General features: G+C 46.9%; 1 protein-coding gene across 2 annotated transcripts in view; it reads right to left on the reverse strand.

Annotated features, from left to right (window-relative positions):
* LOC106746411 overlaps positions 1–24,357 on the reverse strand; it is a 431,128-nt gene that overhangs the window by 48,248 nt on the left and 358,523 nt on the right. For both annotated transcript variants that reach the window (XR_001374598.1, XM_014623001.1), the window contains exon 7: positions 1,472–1,660. Coding sequence is in view for 1 of the 2 variants with exons in the window: in XM_014623001.1 (XP_014478487.1) it covers positions 1,472–1,660 (189 nt within the window). In the remaining variant the exon portion in view is untranslated. The remainder of the gene's footprint in view (positions 1–1,471; positions 1,661–24,357) is intronic.

Raw genomic sequence — 24,357 nt, forward strand, 5'->3', positions numbered from 1 at the left:
ATCTGATATATATATATGTGTCATATATGAAAAAATATTTCGCCCGTATGATAACGCGATAAAGTGTCCCGAGGACGCTGCCGGGACGCCGTTCGCTTGATATAGCAACCGGGGAAGTCGCAGGCAAAGAGCAACATTCGCCTGAAGGGATGGATTTTCCTGTCGGAGGTGGAGTTTAGAGGTCGGGAAATTAGTTTAGTTATGCGCCCGGCAGGGACGTCTCTTACGTTTCCACTGCGGACGTAAGTCCTCGGCGGAGCACGTACATGTTCCAGGACTCTCCTCCTCTCTCCAACTCTTCTCTCTCTCTCTCTCTCTCTCTCTCTCTCTTCGCTCTCTTCGCTCCAGCTCTCCTCTCTCTTTCTCTCTCTTTCCCTCTTTTATTCCTCGCGAACTTCCTCCCTGTCTTCGCGCCCGTTTCCTCCCGCTCGTTCCTCCGTGAATTCCGAAGAATCGAGCCTCGGCTAGCGGCTCCTCGGAGAATCAAGCTGAAGGGGAGGATTTTCCGAGGCGAGCGTCTTCAAGGACGGAGTAGCAACTATCCTCCATTGAGGACTGTTGCTACTTGCTCCGGAGCAGCTGGCCGACGAAGACGTCATTGACGTCGAGATCCCCGTTTCTCTCTCTTTCTCTCCCGCGCCGTGCAAATTCCCTCGGCTACCGAGCGAGCGACCTTAAACGTGCTCGTCATAAGTGCCGCTTTGTTCGCTGCGCCGTGCTCGAGTGCCATTTGAAATTTAAAACGTTAACAGGGCGTTCCGAATGGGAGAAATTAAGTCCCGCTTGCTGTCGACTTAATCTCACCGGAGAAGTATTTCGGATACTTTCGTGACAGATGAGTGTCAGCATGTGCGTCGACTGCACACGCAGAGCGGAAAACTCGTGAAATCCGCGCTCGTATTCGGGAAAAATCGCGCTGTTGAAGTCGAAATTTTGTGAAAGTCGTAAGCGAGACCGGAGTTAGAAGTCACACGGATTAATTATCACGAAGCTTATATCTCACTTAATAAATACGGGAGTATATTCTTCTCTACAGTGCAGATTACTGGTATCGCGTTGGTCTAGGCGATAGGAAATTATCGTTACTTTCGGTGCCAACTATATTTTATAATAGTAGCGACATGTATGTAAAGTTATTATCACTGACATTATAGTAACATTTACGAGAGAAATGGTTCTTTTAATTATTTTTATTGTTAATAAAAAATGGGTACGGTTGGCACCGAAAATAATTTCCCATCAATGTAGTCGTACGAAATGGCTAACGCATGGCGTGTGATACTTGCTTGAACACTTTTTAAGATTGAACATGATGAGTACATTGTTTCCTGTCTCTATTTTTAGTTTTCGCACTGTCACTGGTATATTTACAATAACGTATTAGAAAATCGCGTATCGAAGTAATAGTCAGTGAAAAGACATCGACACTAAATGGCTAGACTGATTTTATCCTTATTTTATATCGCCTTACTTGAGAGTCCTCCTCGGTGAAGATGGCATCGAACGCGAACATCTTCGGCGCCGCTACTGTGGGTCTGCGATCCTCTGCCGATGAGGATTGCCCGGAAGCTGGGTCCACTAAGGTAACTTGCTTTTTCCGCTTATCCGCGTTGAAGAAGCTGCCTCCGTCTCCAGGTGATACTCTCAGCATAACTTTCACCTGGGTAACATAGGATATGCAGATGGCGATTAAATATCTTTTTCCTCCAAAATTGTTGATCTGGTGAGGTACATTGAACACGATAAATCGACGAAATCATACAGAAGATGCATAATATGCAAATGGCATTTTTGCAAGATTAGATATACACAAGAGAAGTGATGTTACTTCCGTCATCTAATTATTGCCTTAGCGGTAACTCAAAATGCACGTTAGTGATGCCGGTTTCATGGTTGTTTACTTATCCAATGACAGTAGAATAAATATAACTTCTCTACCGTGGCTGAGAACATTACCGTAGTCAACGATAATGCATTAATTAATGTGAAATTGAATCAGTTTTCGAATTCGTTAATTGGATAGAAAATGGATTACATTTGGTGACTAAAGATAAAGCTTTCTCGTCATTTAAGCACTCCGTGGGATCCGCTTCGATAAGTTAATGCTATATGATGAATTAGCTCTGCTTTTGCGGAGCGAATAATGCGCTCATCAGAATTATCTAATAGACAGTTTCTGCCGGCAAATGAACGTCATGTCTAAAATTACCATGACCCACGTTAACCGAAGGGTCGTTGAACGCGCGAGCCGGCGATACCACGGCGAATCCATACTTCGCAAAATTATCAGACGGTAAAATTGAGTTTGATAAAACAATCATAGTAACATTAACCCGAGCGGCAGTGTCTACCAATCATTTTCTGTAAACATTATGATATAATCGTAATATCGTTTGACATAATTAACAGGGAAATAACAACAATAATATGTATATCAGCGATATATTATTCAGATATTACCAGCGCGCGCGAAATTATGTTAGTGCTGCAAGTCGCGTGATAATGCTCACGATTTAATTTAATTGGAGCGTCGAGCAAATTTCATATCGCGATTTTTCCCTCCTTCAATTATCACTGTTAATGCGTACAAATTTCCAACGCGAGACGTTCATTCCGATCTGAAAGCAGATCGCTGTCGGAAAATGAGCACACGGCAAACAATTATCGCGCTACTTAAAAATGCCGGGCGCACGACATTTAATTACGAGATTTCCGCCGTAACCGGGACGTCGGGGAACGTGATGGAAAGAGAAACGCGTGCATTCAAATACGCGGGAAGATGTTTCTCGGCCACCTCGTGAAATCGAATAACGCTCGCGAACGGTCTCGAGCGTCCCGACAAACGAGTAATCGCTTTGCTTTATTTAAAAAAAAAGGAGAATAGTCGGTGAGATTCTATACACGGAAATTATGACGCGATAACAAGGAATAAATGTAAATTAATTCTTTAAGTGGATCCCTCATCCTCCAGATTTAATCAAATAAAAGCCTAAAAGTAAAAAAAAAGAAAAATAACTTCTCCAGAATCATCAAAAGTTTCGATTGATCGGTCGATCAACAATCATGGAGAAAACGATAGATCTAACCCGATCGGTTAGCGATATATTAATCTTTCACGACTTTATCGAACGCTGCATTTCGCGCATTATCGCGACGACGGTTCATATTTCTCGCCGTGTTCGCGAATTATTTATATACAATCGCGCGATGCGAACGCACCGGCCGATAAGACGAGGCGCGCGCGAAGTCACAGCGCGATGCATTATTAAAACCACATCCGGTCTCGATGCACCCCCNCCCCCCCCCCCCTTAGATCGATGTCGTCGGTACTGCGAGTACGTTCCACGATTCCGCCGCGCGCCGCCGGTCCGCTCGTCTGTCTGCCTGTCCGTCTGTCTGTCCAGGAAATTGGGTTTGGAGATTTCGTTCAGATTGCGGCGCACGTCCTATCTTTTGCATGCGGGAACGCCCCCGCGGCTGCGACGACACACAGGTACAAAAACAGACGAGCGCCTTTTTTGTTTCTGTCCCCCGACCAAGCAAGCAAGCAAGCAAGCAACCGACCGACCGACCATCCAACCGACGCTCTCGCACCCTCCTTTCCTCGCACCCTCTCGGCGTCTCTCGCGCGTCTCTCCGCCGTGTAATAGTTTCGCGAAAGGACCGTAGCGGTACTGATCGAGCGACCGGAAATAAAACGGCTCCCTCGGCGGTCTTGTCGGGGAGAACTCTGCATACATCGATCGCGGACCTCTTCACGGCGGCCTTCACCCTCCCGTGAAGGGTATTCCACTCGAAGGTGAGTCGACTTCCCCCCGACGGCGTCCATGAAAACCGGCTATCCGCTGGGTGCACGCCCGCCCGCAGCCGGCTGGTATTTCGTTACGAAGCTGATTTCAAGGGTGGACATCAGTTCCGCTCGAATGGACCGAACGGAAGATCGGAACCGGGCTGCTCGGAGCGTGCGAAGAACACTTCACGCCACCACGGGACGCCCGGCTCCGGCTCGCAAAGCGTCACGGCCATTAGGCCGCCGCAATTTAGAGCAACGGATCGTAAGTTGAGTGGGAAACAGAGAAGTCTGGAAACGCACTCGCTTGCCGGGGCGAATGGAGCTCGGGATTTAAACATCTCCGAGGAGTAGATCGGTATGGGATGGGGATGACCTCAGATATATTTCGAGGGAAGGCACCGACGTATCATTTTGGTTTCAAGCTTGAAAAGCCCCGTTGAGGGTGCAGAATCCAGATTTCTGCGCATGGGTGCAGGCTAGCGAGACTTATCTATCAATATATATGTGATAGTTTTATTTTAAGTTGTCAATTATTTTCTGCGAATGATCATTTTAAGTAAGCACTGAAAAATGTTGCCTTTCCTCCTTCGATAATAAGACTCTTTGGATTTTGGAAATCATACACGAGAAGCCAAATATGGTTACTAATCGCTTGTATTTATAAAATAAGCGCGTGGATGAAGATCCTTAGCACCAACGGCGGATGCATTCTCGCGTGGTAGTTTCCACCCTGTGCTTTTTGTCGTCGCTTACAACCGTTCGACGTTCGAAGTCATCGGACGGAATGAAACATGAAACGTAGAGTCTTAATTTGTGTTGCATCGTTACAGGGAAAGAGGAGATCGACCGTCCGCGAATAATGCACGAAATTCGGTAGTCGCGAATAATAATGATCCGTTTTCGCTCGTGTTTTTGAACTCAATACCCTTCGCCCGCGAGCCGTCGAAATCCAATCCGGACGGCGGGGCGGCGGAAATGAATTTTTGAAAAAAAAAAAAAGCGCTGTCGCGCGCGCGATAGTTTCTCCTGTCGTGCGGGAAAATAAACGCTATCGATTTCTCGCGATACCGGACGCAATTTCGCTATGCGCAATAAATTGGAGCATAAAATTGAGTGGAATATAAAAACATATCGCGCGCGCGCGCGCGCACGCACGCATGCACACCCCTCCCGTCTCACGCAAAATTGAAATTGGCCATTAAGCTAAACGTTACACGCACCTATTGCGAATTGATACGCGAGACGCGTTCGGCAAGGCTGTTGTTGTCACAGCACTCTCGTTAGTTAATTTCTCCCCTCCCTTTCATCGGTACGATTCCAGTTTAATTCACATTCGACACCTCGCTGCGACGTTTCTCTTTTCTCCGGTCGCTCGTGGCTGCGCCGAGGGTGAATTCTCGGCGTGTTTCTCTGCGAACGCGATGGCCTTCGTTATCTTGCCCGTGAGTCCCGGCGCTTCATGGACTTTTACGTACTGCAATAAAGTGTCTGAAAATTACACTTCGAGAGAGAGAGAGAGAGAGGTTCCGGCAAGCCTGCCTCGTAACCATCAAGGCCAAGTACGTACAGTCCTCGAAACGGAACGGGACTTTACCACCGCTCTGGCCGAATTTATGCGTCCTCTCCACGGGCTATGAATTCGGGTTTACGCGCTGCTACGTTGGAATTAATTAGTTCGTGGTCCGGCCTGAAACATGTAACTGATTCGGACGAAAGCTCGGCGATAAACTCCGTGATCAACGCGCTCCAACGATCACAGAGAGATCTCCCCGGCATTTATCAGAGACTTAATCCGCCGAGTGATATACTAATTACTCGTCGGTGCGCAGTTTTTTCACGGATCAGACCTGTCGGCCGTATTCTCTGAATTTCCCGGAGGAAATCTCGCTCGAAAAGTGGAAAGGCCCCTCCACTGCTTTCAGCCTCCTCATACATTTCTTACAAATGTCTTGCCGTCTTTCAAACCACGTCGTTTAACACGATTGGACGTGTTAATTTAACACGATTAAATGTTCCAAACGACGTAAGCTAAATCGGCAAGAAACGTGTGTAAAAAATCTCCAGTCAAACCAGTGTAAGTTTTCAACGTTTATGCGTGCAAAAAGAACACACTTGGATTTACGGTGGGGCGAAGTTCGGGAAAATTCGTACACGGGAATGCGGATGCGACACGATGAGTCATGAACGAACGTCTCTCGGGCAGCGCCACCGGAAGCAACACCTGCGACGGAAGTAGCGCGTTAATTCTTTAGCGGTCCGAGGCGCCTCGATGAGGCGCTTGCACGGTCGCGCGCGTGTTTTACACGGGTGTTTTATGGCGGCACTCGTACTCCGTACGAAGGGTATTATCCGGCAATTTACGATCACGGCGCGGCGTGTTCGACGGCGCTTATAAATGAGCAATACGTCGCGCAAAGTTCCACATAAATTCGCTTCTCGAGCGTCCGCGCTCTCGGTAGAAACGAACGATGATCAATCGCGCGAATACGCAAGCGTACGACGACAACCGAGCAACGGCGGCGGAAGTAACGCGAAGGAAGGTCGTTGCAAATCACCCGAGCTGAGTGAGTGACGCTCTCGGAATTGCGAGATCAGGAATTAAAGCGTGTTGTGGCAAGTCGACGGGGAAATTCCGTGCAAAAACCGTGTCCGTGAGATGGAAAAGAATGCGAGAACGTGACATGACGTGCCGCGCTTGCGTTCACGCGTGTGTACGCGAGACGATACGCGCGGCGGATCGGCGGTCTCTGGGATGTAAAATTCTCGCGAATTAACTGGCGACGTAGCAAAATCCCGTTTATGTACCGTCGTGCATCCGTTGCCTTCGAGCCCGGTCGATATTTACGGCGAACGGCCCAAGGACTGTTTGTCGCATTCGCTGCCAGCTATTACACGTGGCCGCATAAGGGAATATGTAACCCACACGGTGGGTGGTCCCAGCCGAACCATACGCCAAGAGTTTACGGTCTGATCCGGCGTCCGTAAAGCGAAATTGCCATCTAGCCTATACGGCACTCATACAAGTGCGCACACACTCGAACACTCGTGGAAGTTGCGCGCGCGTCGTGCCCGTCAAAAGTTCCATAATGATCCATAATAACAATTACTGGAGTACCGGATAACCGACGAGACAATGCTAGTGTACGGGGAGAGGGGGGGGGAGGGTTTAGTGCAAAAGTTCGGCAACTTGTAAGGATTTCATAGCGGACTAAAGTACATCCCCGCACGCGTTACGGCCCGCTGCATGTACGCTTACTCGTCCAAGTTTCAATACGACGATGAAAAGCGCGAGATATCGCGCGTTGAGATTGACGGTGAGACGGCAAACGGATTTTCCATTTTATATTAATCGTATACTGATGGGATCATTTCATAATAACCGTAGCGGCTGCTTTCAGTCGTTAAGCGGATATTGGCTGAGCACACTGGATTCACGACGATCGTTCCCCGTTTGTTGCGATCTTGATCCGTTCGTTGTATTTTCTCCCTCAAGTCGAATCAGTGAAAATCTCGCTGATCGGATCAGTCGAATGTTTAGCCGCGTCTTAAGGATGCGATCGAGATGATGAGAAGGAAGTAACGAATGATGTCTTTCTTCATTGTTTTAAATAAAAATACGATTTTCGCGACTCTCCCCTGATTAGGTCGCCGATGTCTTCTAATTGCGCGCATATTTACTTCCAAACATTAACGTTATCGCAAAGTTACCGTTACCGTGATTGATGTGCTCCTTTGACACACATCGTTCCCGCTTCATTGAATAATCGATTGATAACGTTGCAACAATGTTGCGCGACACGCCAAGTCAATTATGCCGGTCTGTGTGCAACGGCCGGATCTCGACTTTAGCGCGGAAAATAGACGAAGTTGCTGGAAAACCCGATTACATCCGCCACCTTGTCTCTTTCTCCGATGGCGCGCCAGATATTGGCCATTGTTAAGCGAGATCTGATTGGCGGATCGCAAAGCGCTTTCACGTGAGCGCGCGCGCGCCACGAGAGACGCGAATGACGGAAACTAATTGTCGGAACCGGGCTATGCCTCGACTCTCCGGGTTTCCGCACTGCGGTGCTCCGCAGTCTGGCATGGTGCGGCCTTCGGTTATAAGAGACGAGAAGCGAAGACCCGAGGGGATTTAACTTCGACGACGAATATCGTCAAAGGGCAAGCCGCGAGATCGCGCGCTCTTTAAGCGAAGATTATTCGCCCCGCGCGCGGTTTATTTAAGTGTTCCGTAGGAAACAATCACCGGCGCGAAATCTTCGTTAACATTACAGCAATCGTCTCGGCCGAGTCAGCCTAAGGCGATCTCTCGATGATCGAGAAAACGTGTATAAACGGATTCGGCGTGTGCCGCCGAAAAAAACGCGCCGTACGCGAGTAGCGGATCGAATCGGTCGGTTTCTTCGTTTCAAAACGCGCCAAATCGGAGTATACACGGTTGTTACTTGCTTTTTAGAACCCCGTCGCAGTTAGAATTCTTCGGCGATTCCATTGTTCCGATGAATTGAACGAATAACGACACCACTGTCCTCCCCCTCCCCCCTCTTTTCGCAGAACGATAAATGGCACGATAACAGCATAATTTATTCGACTTGTATTGCGTGACATATGATACACTCTTGTTGAAGCCAAAATTGACACATGGTAGCGAAAAACAAATAGTTTGATCAGACATATTTTTTAACCTGATTATGCATAACCCGAGTATAAATGTATTTACCCGGTTCGAGTTAGTAGCTAGCTGGTACAGGCTAAATTAAATGTTCCGTCTCGTTACTAGTTCGTTACTGGATGTAACTTTATTTCACGGAAATAAATTATTTATTAAATTCCGCGAAAATAGGATTTTTATTCCCGGCAAATTAAAAACCAATAAATTAATTAATCGGCAAACTCAAGCATAGTCCTCAGAAATATATATCCCGTCATTAGAGTCAGATTTCTTTCTAATTCATGAACATCGAAGAAAATGTCAACGGAGAAACATTTGCTTCGCGAAATTTCAATTTCTTTCTCTCACATTCATTCAAGTCGCCGCCAAAGTCGCGAGTCGCGAAACGGATATACACGTACACGTACGTACGTAATCAGATACGTGTTTATAGCTCGATATATCTCGCCGGAACCATCTAAATGTCCGACCCCGGGGCAAGCTACGAGGGTACCACCGAAGTTCCCGACTCGGCCGTTAAGGAATTTACACGGTGAGGAGCTCCGGGCGATCCGAACGAAATTTGCGCCCCGCGAAATGGGTCAGGGGCAACGGCCCTCCCTCCGTACCGCCGACAAATCTGATTTTCGCGAGACGTGGCGAACGCAATCCCATCACCGTCGAATTTTCCCCGGCGATGAAGCACGGGATGGATACCGAAGCCGCCCAACCCAGTTCGTTCGCGCTTTGGGGATCGGAGGTCGACTCGGAGGTGAAAAATCTCTCACGTGACTCTCGCGCTATTTCCTTCTCTCTCTCTCTCTCTCTCTCTCCTACGGCGAGTATAATACACACGTATATCTCGTTCTTTACGCTTCGCCTCGCCGAGATGAATAATTTCTCGTCGATTTACCGCGGACAAGCTTATCGGGGGGATGGGGGGATATTACGCGAGCGGGTCGCGTTAGGCATCGCGGGGCGAGATCCTCGAACTAATCCACGCACACCTTCGCTGTGTGAAGGGTCCCTCACGTGCTTCCTGGGCCGCTCCCGGAGAACTCTATTTCTTCGCTACTTCCCCCTCGCACGCTGACGTGAGAGCGCTCCGGTATGCGGGCTTATCTCGGTTGGGTGGAATTTCGCGATTCAGTATGCAGGCGCGACGTAGCGCACGACAAGAGCGTACCTGTACACAGGGTAACGCAATACTTCCGCGGTCGTCTCGCTAACAAAGGGTGAAGAGGGTAAAGGCTACCGGGGCAGGGAGGGAGGGTTGGTTGGTCGCAACGGAGGGTTGCCTGGCTGGCTGGCGGACGGCCTCGCTGGGGCCCTGCGTCTGTTAGGGTTGTCAGTCAAGTAGCGATAGCGGTATAGCAGAAGCGTGCCGCACGCTACTTTAGCCCCGGAGCCGAGCGAACGAGCGTCGCGCTCGCGGTATACCTTGGTACAACAGTGTGACGTTGTAATGGCTGTATAATGGCGGCCGCGTACATGTTATACGCTTAATATCGCGACGTCGAGCGACGTGGAAAGGAACAGCTTGAAATGCTCGGCCCGGCTGGTCTGGTTACCGGTTTACGGTATATCGTCTACCTCCCTCGCTCCAGCCCGTCCAGCCTTACATCCGCTCGTCTTCTCTCTCGGCTACTCGACTTTCCTCCCCGATAACCCCCGACTATCGATTCCGCTGGCCGACGCGCCGATAAACGAAGTTTCCTCCAAATTTGCGACGTACGAACGAGAGCACTTAGCTTTGCGTCCGCTAATGTGTGTTATTCGGAGTACGAGTCCTTCTCCGGCGGTTAGGGGACCGGGTTCTTTGCTGAACCGCATTTTTTTTTTATCATAATCAGCGATTCGTTAAGGTAGTTAGTCCGTAAATTAATTTTCTTCGGAATCATTTCAAATTTTACCAGCATATCATTCGAATCACCGACCACGAACCCGATTTACATTACCGGTGGGGAAATGGTTTCTGATATCACGCTTTTAATTCTAACGACTATATATAATTATAAACTATGAGTTTGATCGATATTCCGTTATTACAGTGCAAAAATTGCATATCACGAATCATATTTGTAAACATTTAGCACAGATTTGTCGAGGTTCTTCGTCTTGTATTATCAATACTTTTATTGCCACGGATCAACTATTTTGAATGACATAAACTCTTAACCTGATTACTATAGCCGGATATTGAAGATAGGAACGAAGTAAGATAATTCGCAATACTATATTCGGTGTGTTTAGAAACAATTTTATTATAGAAATCGAGGAGTGGAGCGAACTTCGTGCTGCTGTGAGACGTCGCTTTCTTCGTTGTACGAAACGTTGTTTCTCCGAGCGCTGAAAAGTACCGCGCATTTAGACCCCAGCGCGACGCTAAGTGCCTAGATTATAGCAGTCGGGTCGTAAGGAACACTGCTTGACGTGCCGTGAAGTATGACACTCGTAAATTTCCTCGTGCCCACCAACTTCCACCAGTTTCTGTCTCCTTCCGCCTCCTTCTCTCCTCTTCTCGGGCAAATCAGAGGCACTTGATGCATCTTGTAACTTATGAGGATGGACGCGTGCTAGTCTGCACTTTAACTTTCATCGCGCACAATCCGATGTTCTTGCACGCATATTGACAGATAGGAAGGAACATTCGTCGAGTGGCACGGTGGGTTGTTAAAATGATGAGAGAAATAACGATATGTATACATTTAATTCCCCCTCGTTCTTTACTTAAAGGTTCCTATGCACTGATAGAAAAATATATTCGGCATATGCAATACAATAAGTATACACCATAGTAAACCATAGTAAAAGAATTATAGTGAGAAGAACTATTTTTCTAGTAAATGTTCTTATAGTGTTGGTATAAAAATTTTACATGCATGTTACAGCGATTATTTTTGCGGTTAAAACTAAAAGGGAGTATAGTTGAGGTCGGAAATAACTATACAACTATAATTCCTATCGGTGTAGAGTCGTCTTGTTTGATGAAACGTCAGAAACGAGAAAACACACGCCCGAAATTCATGTGAAATATGTCGAATTAAAAGGATGTGTGTCATAAAATGACACTCGTGACCGATCGTGCATATTTGTAAAATACTTCAAAAAGTTTTCGAAAACAGGGAGCCATAACATATATTCGTTTCGTTGAATCTTGACATGTTCTCCAACGTGTCGCGTCCCAACATGATATTTAGATAATATCGGTTTTTCAGCCGGCTCTAAAATAATGCTTGCCGAGTCTCAATGAGTTGTTATGGTATGTAATTAGCAAATTAACGACGTTCCTAAGTTTCTTCTGCAGAAAACTGTCCGATTTTCTGCCGGCAAATTCATTAAAAGGTCCACGACTCCCGGTCGCGTGTCGCGGTGTTTTTCTGTTTGTTATCGCAACAGTATAGATTCCATCACACCTGTCTCTATATTTTCACACAGAACGCAGTATCATACTAGGAACGGAATGTAATTACCGCTATCAGTACGGCCATGTTGCACGTAATGCACTGTGTTCATTGCGTAAACGTGCGCGCTAGAGAGAGAGAGAGAGAGAGAAAGGCGAAAGGGGAACGACTGTATTACTTACCGTGTTATCAAACATCGATTTTCGCGTCCCGCCGTTCATTTATTATTTCTCCTCCCTTCGGCAATTTCGTCTCTCGTTACTCGGCCGAGAGAGAGAGGGAGAGCGGGGCCCTCCTCTTACGGGAGAAAAATCGCTCTTATGTCAGACAGGAAGTGGCAGGCGGGAGAAGAGCAACGAAAGAGATAGAAATTGGTTTCTAAAGGTAAACTAATTTCGGGCCACTTCGTTTCGACGAGAAGTCAGCCTTCGTCCTTGTCTCTGCCTCTCCTCTGTGTCGAATATTCTCGTTTTTGCGTCCATCATCCGCGTTTTCCCCTGCCTCTCTAACCCCGCTGACCCAATTACCCGTCTCTCACGAAAAGGCCTGCGACGGCCGCGTTTGCATCGTCGTACACGACAAAAAGGACACGACGCTGCGCTCGGTCCTTCGCAATCTTGAATGCAAATGAGACTCGGGGCCGGCGATCCTTTGAAGGATCCGACCTTCCTTTGAGCAGCCAGCGGGGCTCCATTAGACACCACTCACCCGTTTTTCTGCGAAATTTTAGACGCTGATCTCGAGATAATCAAGATAGACGTACCGAGACACGGGACATAAGACACTCGCAATTACGTTTTTAGGAATCGCCGAGAGAACGATCTCCCACATTCTCGGATTTAACTGTGAATGTTTCACGCGCCGATTATCGAATCCCACGGTTCGGTAAATATTCAATACGGCCGGCCGATATCATCTCACTTGGAGGTAATAATTAAATTTGGTATTCATTTGAAGAATAGATTTGATTCTTTCCCGAATCGAAAATAGAGATTTCGCAATTTTATCGTTATTATTACATCAGTTAGAGACAGAAATTTCAAGTAACTACGGTTCGTACGATCGCGCCTCACCTACGCGCTCTTGTTTTCTTATACTTACACGTTTGCGATTTCGGAGAAATACGGTTTTCATTATATCGGGATTGCGGAAATACCAAAGTGAAGTTCGCAAAGGTATTGCGAAGTAGTCTTCGCAAAAATATTGCGGAGCGGTCCTCGCGAAAATATTGCGGGGTAGTCTCTGCAGAGATATTGCGGAGCAATCTTCACGAAAATATTGCGGAACAATCTTCGCAAAAATATTGCGGAGCAGTCTTCGCGCAAATAGTGAGTAACGCTGCTCGGGAGGATCTCGTGACATTTGCGACTACTTTGGTGTCCTTCGTCTGCTAAAATATTTCACGATGATAATTTAATTATTTTTCGACTTATGTCCGTCGATAATTCCATGAGATAACATCCGGTTGCATGTGAGAGTTAGCAAAATATATTCGACCGTATTGAAACATTCGCAACATTTATTCGATATTGTTACATTTCAATCTCTAATTACAAATCCGTTTTCTTTCTCTTATTCGAACTATAATCATTGCCTCCAGTAATACGCCGTGAACGCGTCTTGCTGCCGCATCGTACGTCGGGCAATTCCTCCGTACGTAATCCTTGGTAATTTCGACGCGGAGCGTCTGGGAGACGCGTCTCTACGTTTGGATATACCGTGAAGCCGCCGCAGAAACCGAACGCGCGTGTAGCGGGGAATGTAAATTGCTCGCTTCTGCCGTTAAAGCCGCGATGTAATAAATCTCGACGGCGAAGACACGACGATTGCCGGTCTATCGGGAGGGGATGAAGTATCGAAATCACGTACGAGGGTTAAGAAACGTCGAGCAGCGGTGTCCGCTTTCAACGAAGATATCGGAAGGCCCCGCAGCACGTGGCCGGAAAAAACCACTCGTTCCTTCTCCTTCCCGACTGACGAACAGTGCATATCGGCAATGATATTCTTTAGCAAACAAATGTGTGAAACCCTTTCACGCGACACGAATCACCGGTGAATATTTGAAGATAATGGAAGATGAATGTCCATCCGCCGGTATCATTCGGGCGAGAAATGGATTCGCACGAAGTTAGGAACACAATACGACAGATTAATCGGAAAATATGAATTTCGTACTTCACAGCTGAGGTCGCCGCGCTTAACCGTTATACGCTATCGAAGCTACTTTGGACGACATGTACTTCATCAGTCGCGACGATTACTGTTATCGACATTAAGTACAGTGACTGCAACGTAAATAGGTCACGACACCCCGCGATATGTGATTATATCGCCCGCGTAATTATAATAAAACGTACATTCCTATTTTTCTGCCGAGCGAATTTCTCTCCTCCCGGACGGAACGGCGAATTAATGTACAATTCGCGTGACGACAAGTCGTTTACACGCGCACGTAATTATCGTCCTGCCTGACGATATCGTGTATTTTCCGCGGCGATATCTCGCGAAATACACACCGAAAAAAAAAGTGAATAATCACGGAAGCGGGACGCAGCCCAGTGTCGGACAAGCCTCGATTTTTGTCGGCAACAACCTGGCCGGTTAAAGCGCGATTAACGCGAGCGCTGCGATTTGCCGGGAAGTTATTAGCGACGACGGCTCGGGCGACGCATGCAGGCGAAAATGTAAACAGGGAACGAGAGAAAGAGTACGAGAGAAGGAGGGAGGGGGGGGGGAGCGAGGGAGGAGCGGAGGAAAGAGGAATATAATTCGGGGAATCAATGACACGGGCGTGACGACCGGTCGTAAAATGCAGCGCGCAATTATTGTCGTCACGAGTTAAATCGCACGTGTTTCTGCGGCACGCGTTTCTCTCTTCCTCTCTCTCTCTCTCTCTCTCGCACCGCCTGACAGCCGATGTAATAAAAGCTGAGATAAAGCCCGAACTTTCCTCGCGCTCGTAATTTTCGGTTTCCATATCCGAGGTACGAGCTGCGTGACGAGCAGTCGTAACGTAGGGAACGTTGACGTCGCGGGTACTTTTCGGCGAGGCCAAAGGGTTCCGTCGACAGGGCGCGGTCAGGAATTATGCTCCATATCGAAAGCATACCGTTTCTCCCTCTGTCCGTACCCACCGAGCGAACGAGTTCGTTTCCTAAAACTACTTCCGGCTGTTGCCGGAACGCTTGCCGCTTCGACGATCGATCCCGTTACTTCTTTCCCGCGACTCAAAGCGTCTTCCTTTCGCATCTTCATCGGGATAATGCGTCGTCGTCGTCGAAAGAAGATCGTGCAGTAGTAAGTAGTAATTGTCGTTACGTTGGAAATCGTAATTAAAATATCGACCACACTGAGAGAAGAAATGTCCAAGGAATAAAAATATTTCTTTCATGGGCACCACAATAGTGTGTTTATTTATAATAATATACGTATTTTTATATTTTGAGAAGAAAGTTTTCTCAAGTAGGAAAATATACATTTTCTTAAATCTGTAACATTCGTGAGAGCAATTGTTTATTTCGCTTAAATAAAGAAACAGGAAGATTTAAGTACACAGTAAGAAGTAAAATGTTAATTTTAACATTTTTTTACGTGTTCCAGGAAGTTCATTCTAAATTTTAAGTTGGAATAATCCATTAGTTGTGTATTAGTTGTTCACAAATTGAAAATATTTATGAATTGACACTCACATATTTTCTTCCAACATATGATATTAAAATTTTATTCGTGATATTGTAACATTTGATATTAATTAAATTGACATATTTATAAAGTCAAATATAACGAATGCTTTTTTCACGCTAAAAAGTAATAATTTATTCATCATTTTTTTTTTTAATCGCGTTCTTAAGATGTCATCAATTACTATACCTGAGATCTTCTTAATTGTGTGCCATTTAATGAATTCAATTAATATTGTATTTGAAAAATGGACTTATCACTGATGGGGACTCGAAGAGCTTTGGATCTTGAGTCACCTATCTAAGATCATCGAATAAATATGTTTTATTTTTAGATATTTTTTTCTCTCAGTTTCTGCCGAATACACCGTGTACGGCGCGTGCGAAAAGAATTCTCTGTTCCATACGCTGGCCACGAGTTAATTCGCACTAGGTTTCTCGTGTGTGTCCTGCTAAATAAATATAATTATAATAATTAGCACATTAGAATAATTCGCTTTTAAATTATAGCCGGGAAAACAAAGCTCCTTAATGTTATTGCGGCGGTCAAACGTGTTGAAACAAAGAGGAAGAAAAATAAAACAGTCTGGAATCTGAAGTTTGAAAAATCATCGAGTTTACATCATCTCTAATTGCCAAGTGCCGTTCCTTTTTAATTCCCGTATTCGAAGTTGTCGCACACTCGGGCAAATCCATTATACGCTACTTTCGGCGACAACGGAGCTCAGATTTCGGGATCATATCGTGTCCTCTTATCGAATATTATCTCCCGCATACGTGCGCGACGCCGTATAACGCTCAATATCGTTACGTGTAATTTCATTCCTTCGCGAATGCCGGCTGTTCGGTTAAATCGAATTGCAAGGTGGATGGAACAGGGATACCTGTCTGAAATACTAATAAACCTTCTCGTATTTCCTGTACGCCGGCACGCTCGGCCAAAGGGGAAAATATAGATTGTAAGCGATGAAGTTAATGCTTTACTATACCGGCGCCGCGGCCGACGCTTCTGGCCTTCGTAACTTCAGCGTTTTCTCATTCCCCGCTCTCGTTGCACGCGCGCGTGAGAAAATTGATAATACATCGGTGCCCCTTCGCACCTCCTCTCGTGTTGCTTTTCCTCGCCCGTTCTCGCTCGAATTCACTTATGCAGTTATTCGTTATCGTCGTCGGGCATCAGCGCGCAAGAAGGAAGAGCGTCGCGCTATATTATTATCACAAATGAATAAATGATCGAATACAATTGTTACGTTATTAAATAATCACCTGGAAATGGCGCATCGGTAATTTCAGCTCTTCGTCGCGCGCACGCCACTTTCATATAATTAATATTTATTAGTTATCGCTCGACGCCATTTGTTCGAGTTAAGTGTGGTTCCATTATCATTATTTTCCCGACACCGATGTAACATATATCTTTCTAGTGTCCGCGTGCGAGAGAGAAATATACTTGATAAAAACATATTCGTAATATCTTTCGTATAAATATAGCAGCATCGAGCAATGTGCGAGACGTAATTGCTGAAAATATCCGGAAGGTTGAGTACATAAACGCAATGTAAGAAATTCTCGTAGGATCACGACTTAATTTCCTTCCCTTTTTCTCGAGGGAGATGTCGAGGAACTCAAGACTGCGAGCGCAAGAACGGTTAAATTTTGAAACTAACTCCGCCTCATGACTAAGGAAAGACCGGAGACTCTCCCTCTCTCTCTCTCTCGACTTCATTTTCGCAAATCTGTTCTCCTTATTTCGTGATGTCGAGGAACTAAAGTTGGAGAAGAATAACATCGCTCTCGCCGCCGTGCGGCCAACCGCCGCCGCACCGGCGGCGAGATGAGAAGACAGATAAAACTCCGAAATCATTTTCCACGTGAAACTCACGTCCTAACCCTGTTGGGATCGATGCAGGGCACAAAAAAAAAATTACTTCGGCCCCGTTACCACGGTTGCGCTTAGCATATTCATGCCCGGGCTATCCGGAGTTTTCCGGTGTCTGACCACCATCATGCGCCTCTACATATTCATAAATGAATCAGGATGCATGGAGGCTGCTTCCGGTCCACCCGAATCGAAACCGGCCGATGTTGTAAGGAGCCGGACGCGAATAAAACTCACGGAATAATCGAAGATTACCATTGGATTGATTGGTCGCGAATATCTACGTTAACCCTTTCATAAGTCGGCTTTCTTATTTGAAAGGGGCATTAATTCTTAAGATGAATATTAATGCATCATAAAAGTAAGCAAATTAAATTAAAATATATTTATATTTTTTATATATACAGATAATAACAATGATTATTTTATTTCGGGGATTATATGTCCCAACAATCATTTTTGCAGAATTAGAGACAAAGCACTAAAAGCGACACAGTTACGGTAAACCGACATACCTATGTTTCTGTGCCAAGATTTGTTGCGTTGAAAGATCTTGGCATACGTTTTCTCGCTTCTATCATTAAACAGGGACAAATTACAACGACTACTCCGGAGCTTTGAATGTACATATGCACGCATATTCACGGTCGAAAGTTCAGATACGCGTAATTGAGAACCAAAACAATAAGAATCTCCAGATTCTGCGGGTATTGGCGCCTTTTTACCTCCTCGTTTACCGACCATGAATCGTCACATGCCGTATCGCAAATTCAAGTAAGCCGAAGTCAAATAAACACGATCTACATAAAACGTCTTTTGTTTTCGGCGAGCACCTTCTCCCTTCTCCGGCATTTTCTTTCAATACCAGGCGGTGATTTATGTGCGCCGGCGGGGGACGGGGCGACGAAAAGGGCGCGATCGCGAGGCGCGACGGGTCGAGCCGGGCGACCGTAAGTGATACGCGCCCGCGTATGGTCAGACGGCCGTGGCGGCTCCCTATCGCGCATGTAATATGCACGTATCAATACGGACCTTGTCAAATATATCATTCCGCTCGATATACCCGGACCCGCGTTTTCGCACGGTCGCCGCCTCCTGCTGCGAACTTTATTCAATTTCCCGTTTTCCGTCGGCGGCGTGCGCGGCATAAACAAGCGCGCCGTTGCAAAAAGAGGCCCGCGACGCCTCGTACGTATCGAATTACTATGGCCCGGAAGAAAGCGGGGAGGGGCAAGGCAGGGTCAGAGTTCCCCTCCCTCTCTCCCCTTACCTTCCTTCTTCGCCCTCCTGTCCGGGATGGCAGGATGGCCGCACCTGGAGCTTTCAACAGGTACGTCGAGTCTCGCCTGTCCTGTGCGTCATGTTCGATAGTCCGACGTGGCGCGTAAACAATTACTCGACGGAGTGCGGAGAAGCGGGGGAGACGGGAGCCGAATTATATAACGCGGCCGATGCAACGGAGCCGGAGATGGGCGCTGTTACACTATTCGCCGAGGAATTGCGGCGCTGTTACGAATCCACCGGAGAGAACGGGGGGAGTTGGCGGAAATTTTGTGGAAGTTGTAAATTCATCGTTCGTTCGTTCGCGCGCGTTCGTACGTCCGGAAAACGTTGCGCGAAATGATTAAAGGGAATGCCGAATGAAAGGGAAACACTATTCCGCTCGAATCGCGTTAACCGTTAGTTGCTGTTTCAATTATCCGAGCTATTCTCAGTTCGCGGATGAGGAAATTGGGAAGTTGCACGAGCGACGAATGCAAATGTAACTCTTATTCCGGCTAAGCGCGCACGTGCGTGAAGAATTTTTCTCGGGGCTATACAAGATTCATGAGCCGAGAAAGTGCCGTAATAGTCCTGCTGGCTTGGGATACGCTCGCAACGTTGAAATTCTTTCAAGGCGGCGCGGGAAATTCCGCTCCTCGTAGCGTGTACGAAAAAAAAGTGCCGGATTTAAGTAAATAATTACTCCGATATACCGGATTCTAATTAGCAAATTTTTATTTCGGTAATTTTCCCGAACGATATTCTCGTTCAAGGTAAATATTACTCGGCCCAAAAATATCTCTACGTCACCACGAAAGGAAAAATGAAGAAAACAACTGGCAAACCTTAAGGTCGTCATCTCATCGCCCCAACATCCTAATCGCGCGATAAAAGTCTTTCAAATTATTAGTACGCCATATTACTCGATAAGACGTTCTGCACGTAGACGTAGTACAAAAGAAAGGACGACGACGAAGGTTGAAGGGCAGTGACACGATCATCGAACGATTTTCCACCGTCGATCAATCTTGACCGCGTTGCACAAAGCTCTCGGCGGCGCTCGCTGGCGCCTTCCTCCCGGCGGCGCTTCCGCGCGCGAATTTAATCGTCCGGAAAAGAGAGCCAGCCGTAAAATGGCTTTATCACGAGCCGCGCCACGCCGAATTCATAATTCACCGCGGCAGCCGCATTTCGCCTCGCGTTCTCGCCGCAAGGTTGCCGGAGAGTCGGCCAATAACGGACTTGGTTTGAAATCGTTTCGCCCCCGCGGGCTGCGTTTCGTTCACCGACGCGATTCCGTCCTCTCGCTTCCCCCCTCCCTTGCTCCACCCCGCCGGCCTTAATTCGACCCTCGGGATAATAATCGATAAAGTGCATTCAAATGCCATTGTACGGCCTGAGATACGCGGCCAGGTGACTTACGGTGGTCGAGCATAGGAGTTTAATACCGGGCATAAAACCGCCGGGCGAACTTTAGCCCACATCGTGCGGAGTGGCGCTCGTAAATCGCGCTCCCGTCACTTTCATCGGCCGCGACACAACACACACACACACACACACGCATGTGTACGTACTTTCTTTCTTTCTTTCTCCGCGAACCTTAACGTCGCTGCAAAGTGACGTCCCGTCCGGGTCTCGCGGCGCGATTTTACGGTCGCCTCGAGATTGATTCTCGAGCACACGGGCAACGATAAAAAATGAAAATTGCCTCGTATTTTCCGGGTCATGAATCACGGTCTGCCCGGTCCGGCAGTCACGTAATTGTCTCGTCTTGACGGCGGGGCGGAAATGGAGGGAGAATTCTTGGATTAGCCGCGCGATAGCACCACCGCCTCCCCGCCGTTCTTGTTGTTGCGGCTGTTTCGTAAGGTGGCGACTCGACGGACGTATTGAATTTGAAGTTGATAACGAGACAGCCGTCCGAATTGTCGCGGACATTTTTCCGTCGCGCTTCTCCCAGTCGCGACGATTCCTACCGTATATGTAATTCAAACATAGATAAATGTTCGTACAAAACGTTCGACCACTTCAGAATTGTATGACTCATAGTTGTTTCGAAAATGTCTTTTTCAAATCACTACGACGTTCCAAATTAAAGGACACTCTCTTAAGCGAAGCGACACGGAAGCTGCTTCGTAATTGTTACGCACAGATGCATCCCGCGCCCGCGAATTTCCCTCTCTCCTCCCCCTGCGACGTACGTATAATGACCGGCGTCATGTTATAATTTCATTAAAAAAAAAAAAACGAGAATAATCGCGGCCCCGATCCGCGCCGAAGGTAATACACGTCGTCGCAATGAGCGCACGTGGCGCGACTCGTTCCGATTGAAAATTCATCCGTTTGGATTATGCAAAGCCCAGTCGCGCGCGCGTTCAAAAATTGATTCGATCGTCTGGCGACGCGAGCGAAAATACTCGCGTCCGCTTTTTTTTCTCCCCATCTTTTTTTTCCCGTCGGGCAAAGCAAACGAGCGCGGAAACGAGCGTGGCCGCGGCGACTAACGGCGATTTCGCCGCCTCGGCTCACAGCGCGAGGAACGAATTTCGCGTCTCTCGCGTAATTCTGCGTCTCTCGCGTAATTCTGCGTCTCTCTTTCTCTCTCTCTCTCTCTCTTCCGTTGTGTCGCGCGACGTGTTCAATATTCTTGTCCGTTGTGCCGGTAATGACTTAATTACGATTCGATTACGCGACGCTTCACTCGCTCGATTTGTCGCGAGGCTCCGCGCAACGGATCGGGAATTAATCCGCGCCGTAATGGCGACGATACTCGAGTTACTTCGCGCGATAGACGAGGATCGGAGCAAGAGAGAGAGAGAGAGAGAGAGAAACTCTGCGCGGATTTGCTCTTCTCGTCGTTGTCGTCGTTCCTCTCCTCGTGATTAATCGTGGAAAAGAGTTTTCGAGGTTTCGAGATAAACTTTAAAGCTGTAAACGAACGGAAGACTCGCCGCTCGGCCGTTGTCGCGCGATAACTTCTTTTAATGAAATGCGCGAAAGGCGAAAGGAAACGAGTATCTTCCGCGTTTGTCCCTTTTACTGTCGCGCGGAGCGCTGTTTACGACTCAGCCGGGAAGATGAAATATTTCCCCGATATTATTCCTCATCACGTCGAAATTATATATATATATATATATATATATATTTATTAATATATATATATATATATATATTATCCTCTTCGTGAAATCATTTACAGCTCAGTTCGCCGGGCTTATTTCGTCGTTACAACGTGGGTGCGCTGTAATCCGGCTGTTAGAAATCTCCTCTGTCGACGTAACTCGGTTACGCGCGCAGTTAAACGAACGGTATAATTGCGCGCGGGAAAAAGTGGTGAAACGGAGAATTTCCCGGCGGGAGAGTCTCTGGGAGAGCAAGAGACAGACAGACAGACAGAGAGAGAGAGAGAGAGAGAGAGAGGGGTAGAGAGATGATAGAGATTATTTAAGCCGTAATTAATAGTGCCGCGCGCGCGATTCGGCGATGATTGGTAACAAAGTAACGCACTGAGTACTCGCGCACAAAGCGTCTAAAAAGAAACGGATTAAGGTTGATTTCGCGTAACGAGGTCTGAGCCGCGGCTTTGAGGCGAGGAGCGCGGAATGTACAATTTCGACAGATTTGCGTCCCGGCCCGCCTTTTGACGTCGTGCGCGCTCTCCTCCCGTTGTTTTTCTTCGCAGTCCGCGAATTCTCCGATCGTCCGAGTCGATTCCCGGGCTTAGAACGTTCGACCCCGCGCTTCCACTTGACTCGAGGCCACACCGGAATTATAATTGAAATTATGATGTGTGTTGTAATCTTTAGTGACACACACAGCCGGTCACAGGACGGCTGCAACCGTTCCTTTTTTTTTTTACATGTTTCGGAACACACAAAATACGACGAAGCAAACCTATGATCCACGAACATGCGCAGTAGATAGTCAAACAGTTGTCAAAATTACACATGTAATGCGTATCTAATTATGACAGCTGTCTGGCCATCTATTGCGCATGTTCGTGAATCACAGGTTCGCTTCGTCGTATTTTCCGTGTGTCCTGAAGTATGTAAGAAAAACGCTGTTGAAACCGTCCTGCGACCGAGTGTACTTCATTGTGTGTCATTAAAGATTACAACACACATCACAGTTAATTGGGATATTTACTTCATCACAGTTACATAGAAGCTTCTTCACGTATAAAAGAAAATTACTCGATCATACTTCGAGCAGACTCTCTTTTTTACCGCCTCTACAAATTTATAATATAAATTGCATTTTCCCTCTCTCTCTCTCTCTCTTTCGTGACGCCTCTGCGTCGCATCAGCCGGAAAGCGCGGGATCATCGCGCGGCTCGCGCGAATGTTGCGCCAGGATGACACTCCGGAAAGTAAGAAAAGCGACATCCCGATGCCACGTTCTCGTCTTGCGTTACATCACCGCGGCGCGTAATTCGCGCCGACGGTCGTAAAACTGCAGCAGACAGCGGCGTCGCTCGCGCGGGAGGGTTGCGCGAGGGAGTTCTTAAAACGAATTCACACCACCGCCCCCACGAGTGGTGGGTGCCCACCTCGCCCCTCCTGGTGCGCTTCCTCCGAACCCTTTCGCCGGCGGTGGATGTCGGCTCGAATTTTCGCGGAGGCTGAACACACCGGGCGGGAGGGCTGTTAAGGACGAATGTTTTCGGGAGGAACAGGCCTTCGGGGCCCCGTACGCAACACCAGCACGTACGGGCTGGGACGATTAATATTAATCCACGGGGAAGGAGGCAACATTAATATCAATGTGCAGTACGGCAGCGTGCGAAGGTGGAGGTCGGGCGCAGAAAATCCCGCACGGCCGCGCGCGCACGGAACGTTGCGGGAAACGCGGCAAGTTCCGCGGTAGACTTGATGAAGTCGGAAATGGTAATTTAGGAGTCCCGTTGTTGCCGACAATGCCCGCCGTTTCGCGCTTCCGAGCACCTGCGGCGGGACTCGCGTAGTAATGCGCCAAGTCGCGCGTTCGTTTCGCACGTTGGTTTTTGAAACGTAGGAGGGAGAGGGTGAGATGATAATTTGCTCATTTTTCTTTTTTAACGAAGTAACTTGTCGATGTAACGAGTCGATGTCCAAATATATCGTGTTAAAGCGTGTAATAACGTATTATTATTTTTCGTTTCTCATACTACGATATTTTTTCAACTTCACTAATATAGTGACGGGGATGATATATCATGTGTGAATATCACAAGCTCTTGTAATATGACGCATTTGTATATTTTGTTTCAAAAATTATATAATTACAAATAATTGCTTTAATTTTGTTCTCGTCTTGATTTTAATTTCCCTTAAGTTACACTGTCACAAATTATCTTTTTGTTTCATAAGTGATATTTTTCTTTATATTTTCTTATTTGTACTTCATCGAGTCATACAAACGTTACAATAACGATATGACATGAAAAGTTTGTGAAAATTATATTTTTCGTAAGTATAAAAAATGTATTCTTAACCTTTGTCATCTTAACTATATATGAGGTAAGATGACGAAATTGACAAAAGATGTCGATTAAAGAAAATTCCAATTTACTTATAAATTTTTCCGTTCATGCAGATGACGAGCGAAATGTTAGCCGATCAAAAGAATGGATCGTTATATTTACGTTATTACGAAAAAGAAAGAAAAAAATCGACAAACCTTAAAGATCGTCATCTTACCTCTCT

This window comes from Dinoponera quadriceps, unplaced genomic scaffold, assembly GCF_001313825.1.
Source record: "Dinoponera quadriceps isolate SergipeBrazil2010 unplaced genomic scaffold, ASM131382v1 scaffold566, whole genome shotgun sequence".
NCBI classification, from domain to species: Eukaryota; Metazoa; Arthropoda; class Insecta; order Hymenoptera; family Formicidae; genus Dinoponera; species Dinoponera quadriceps.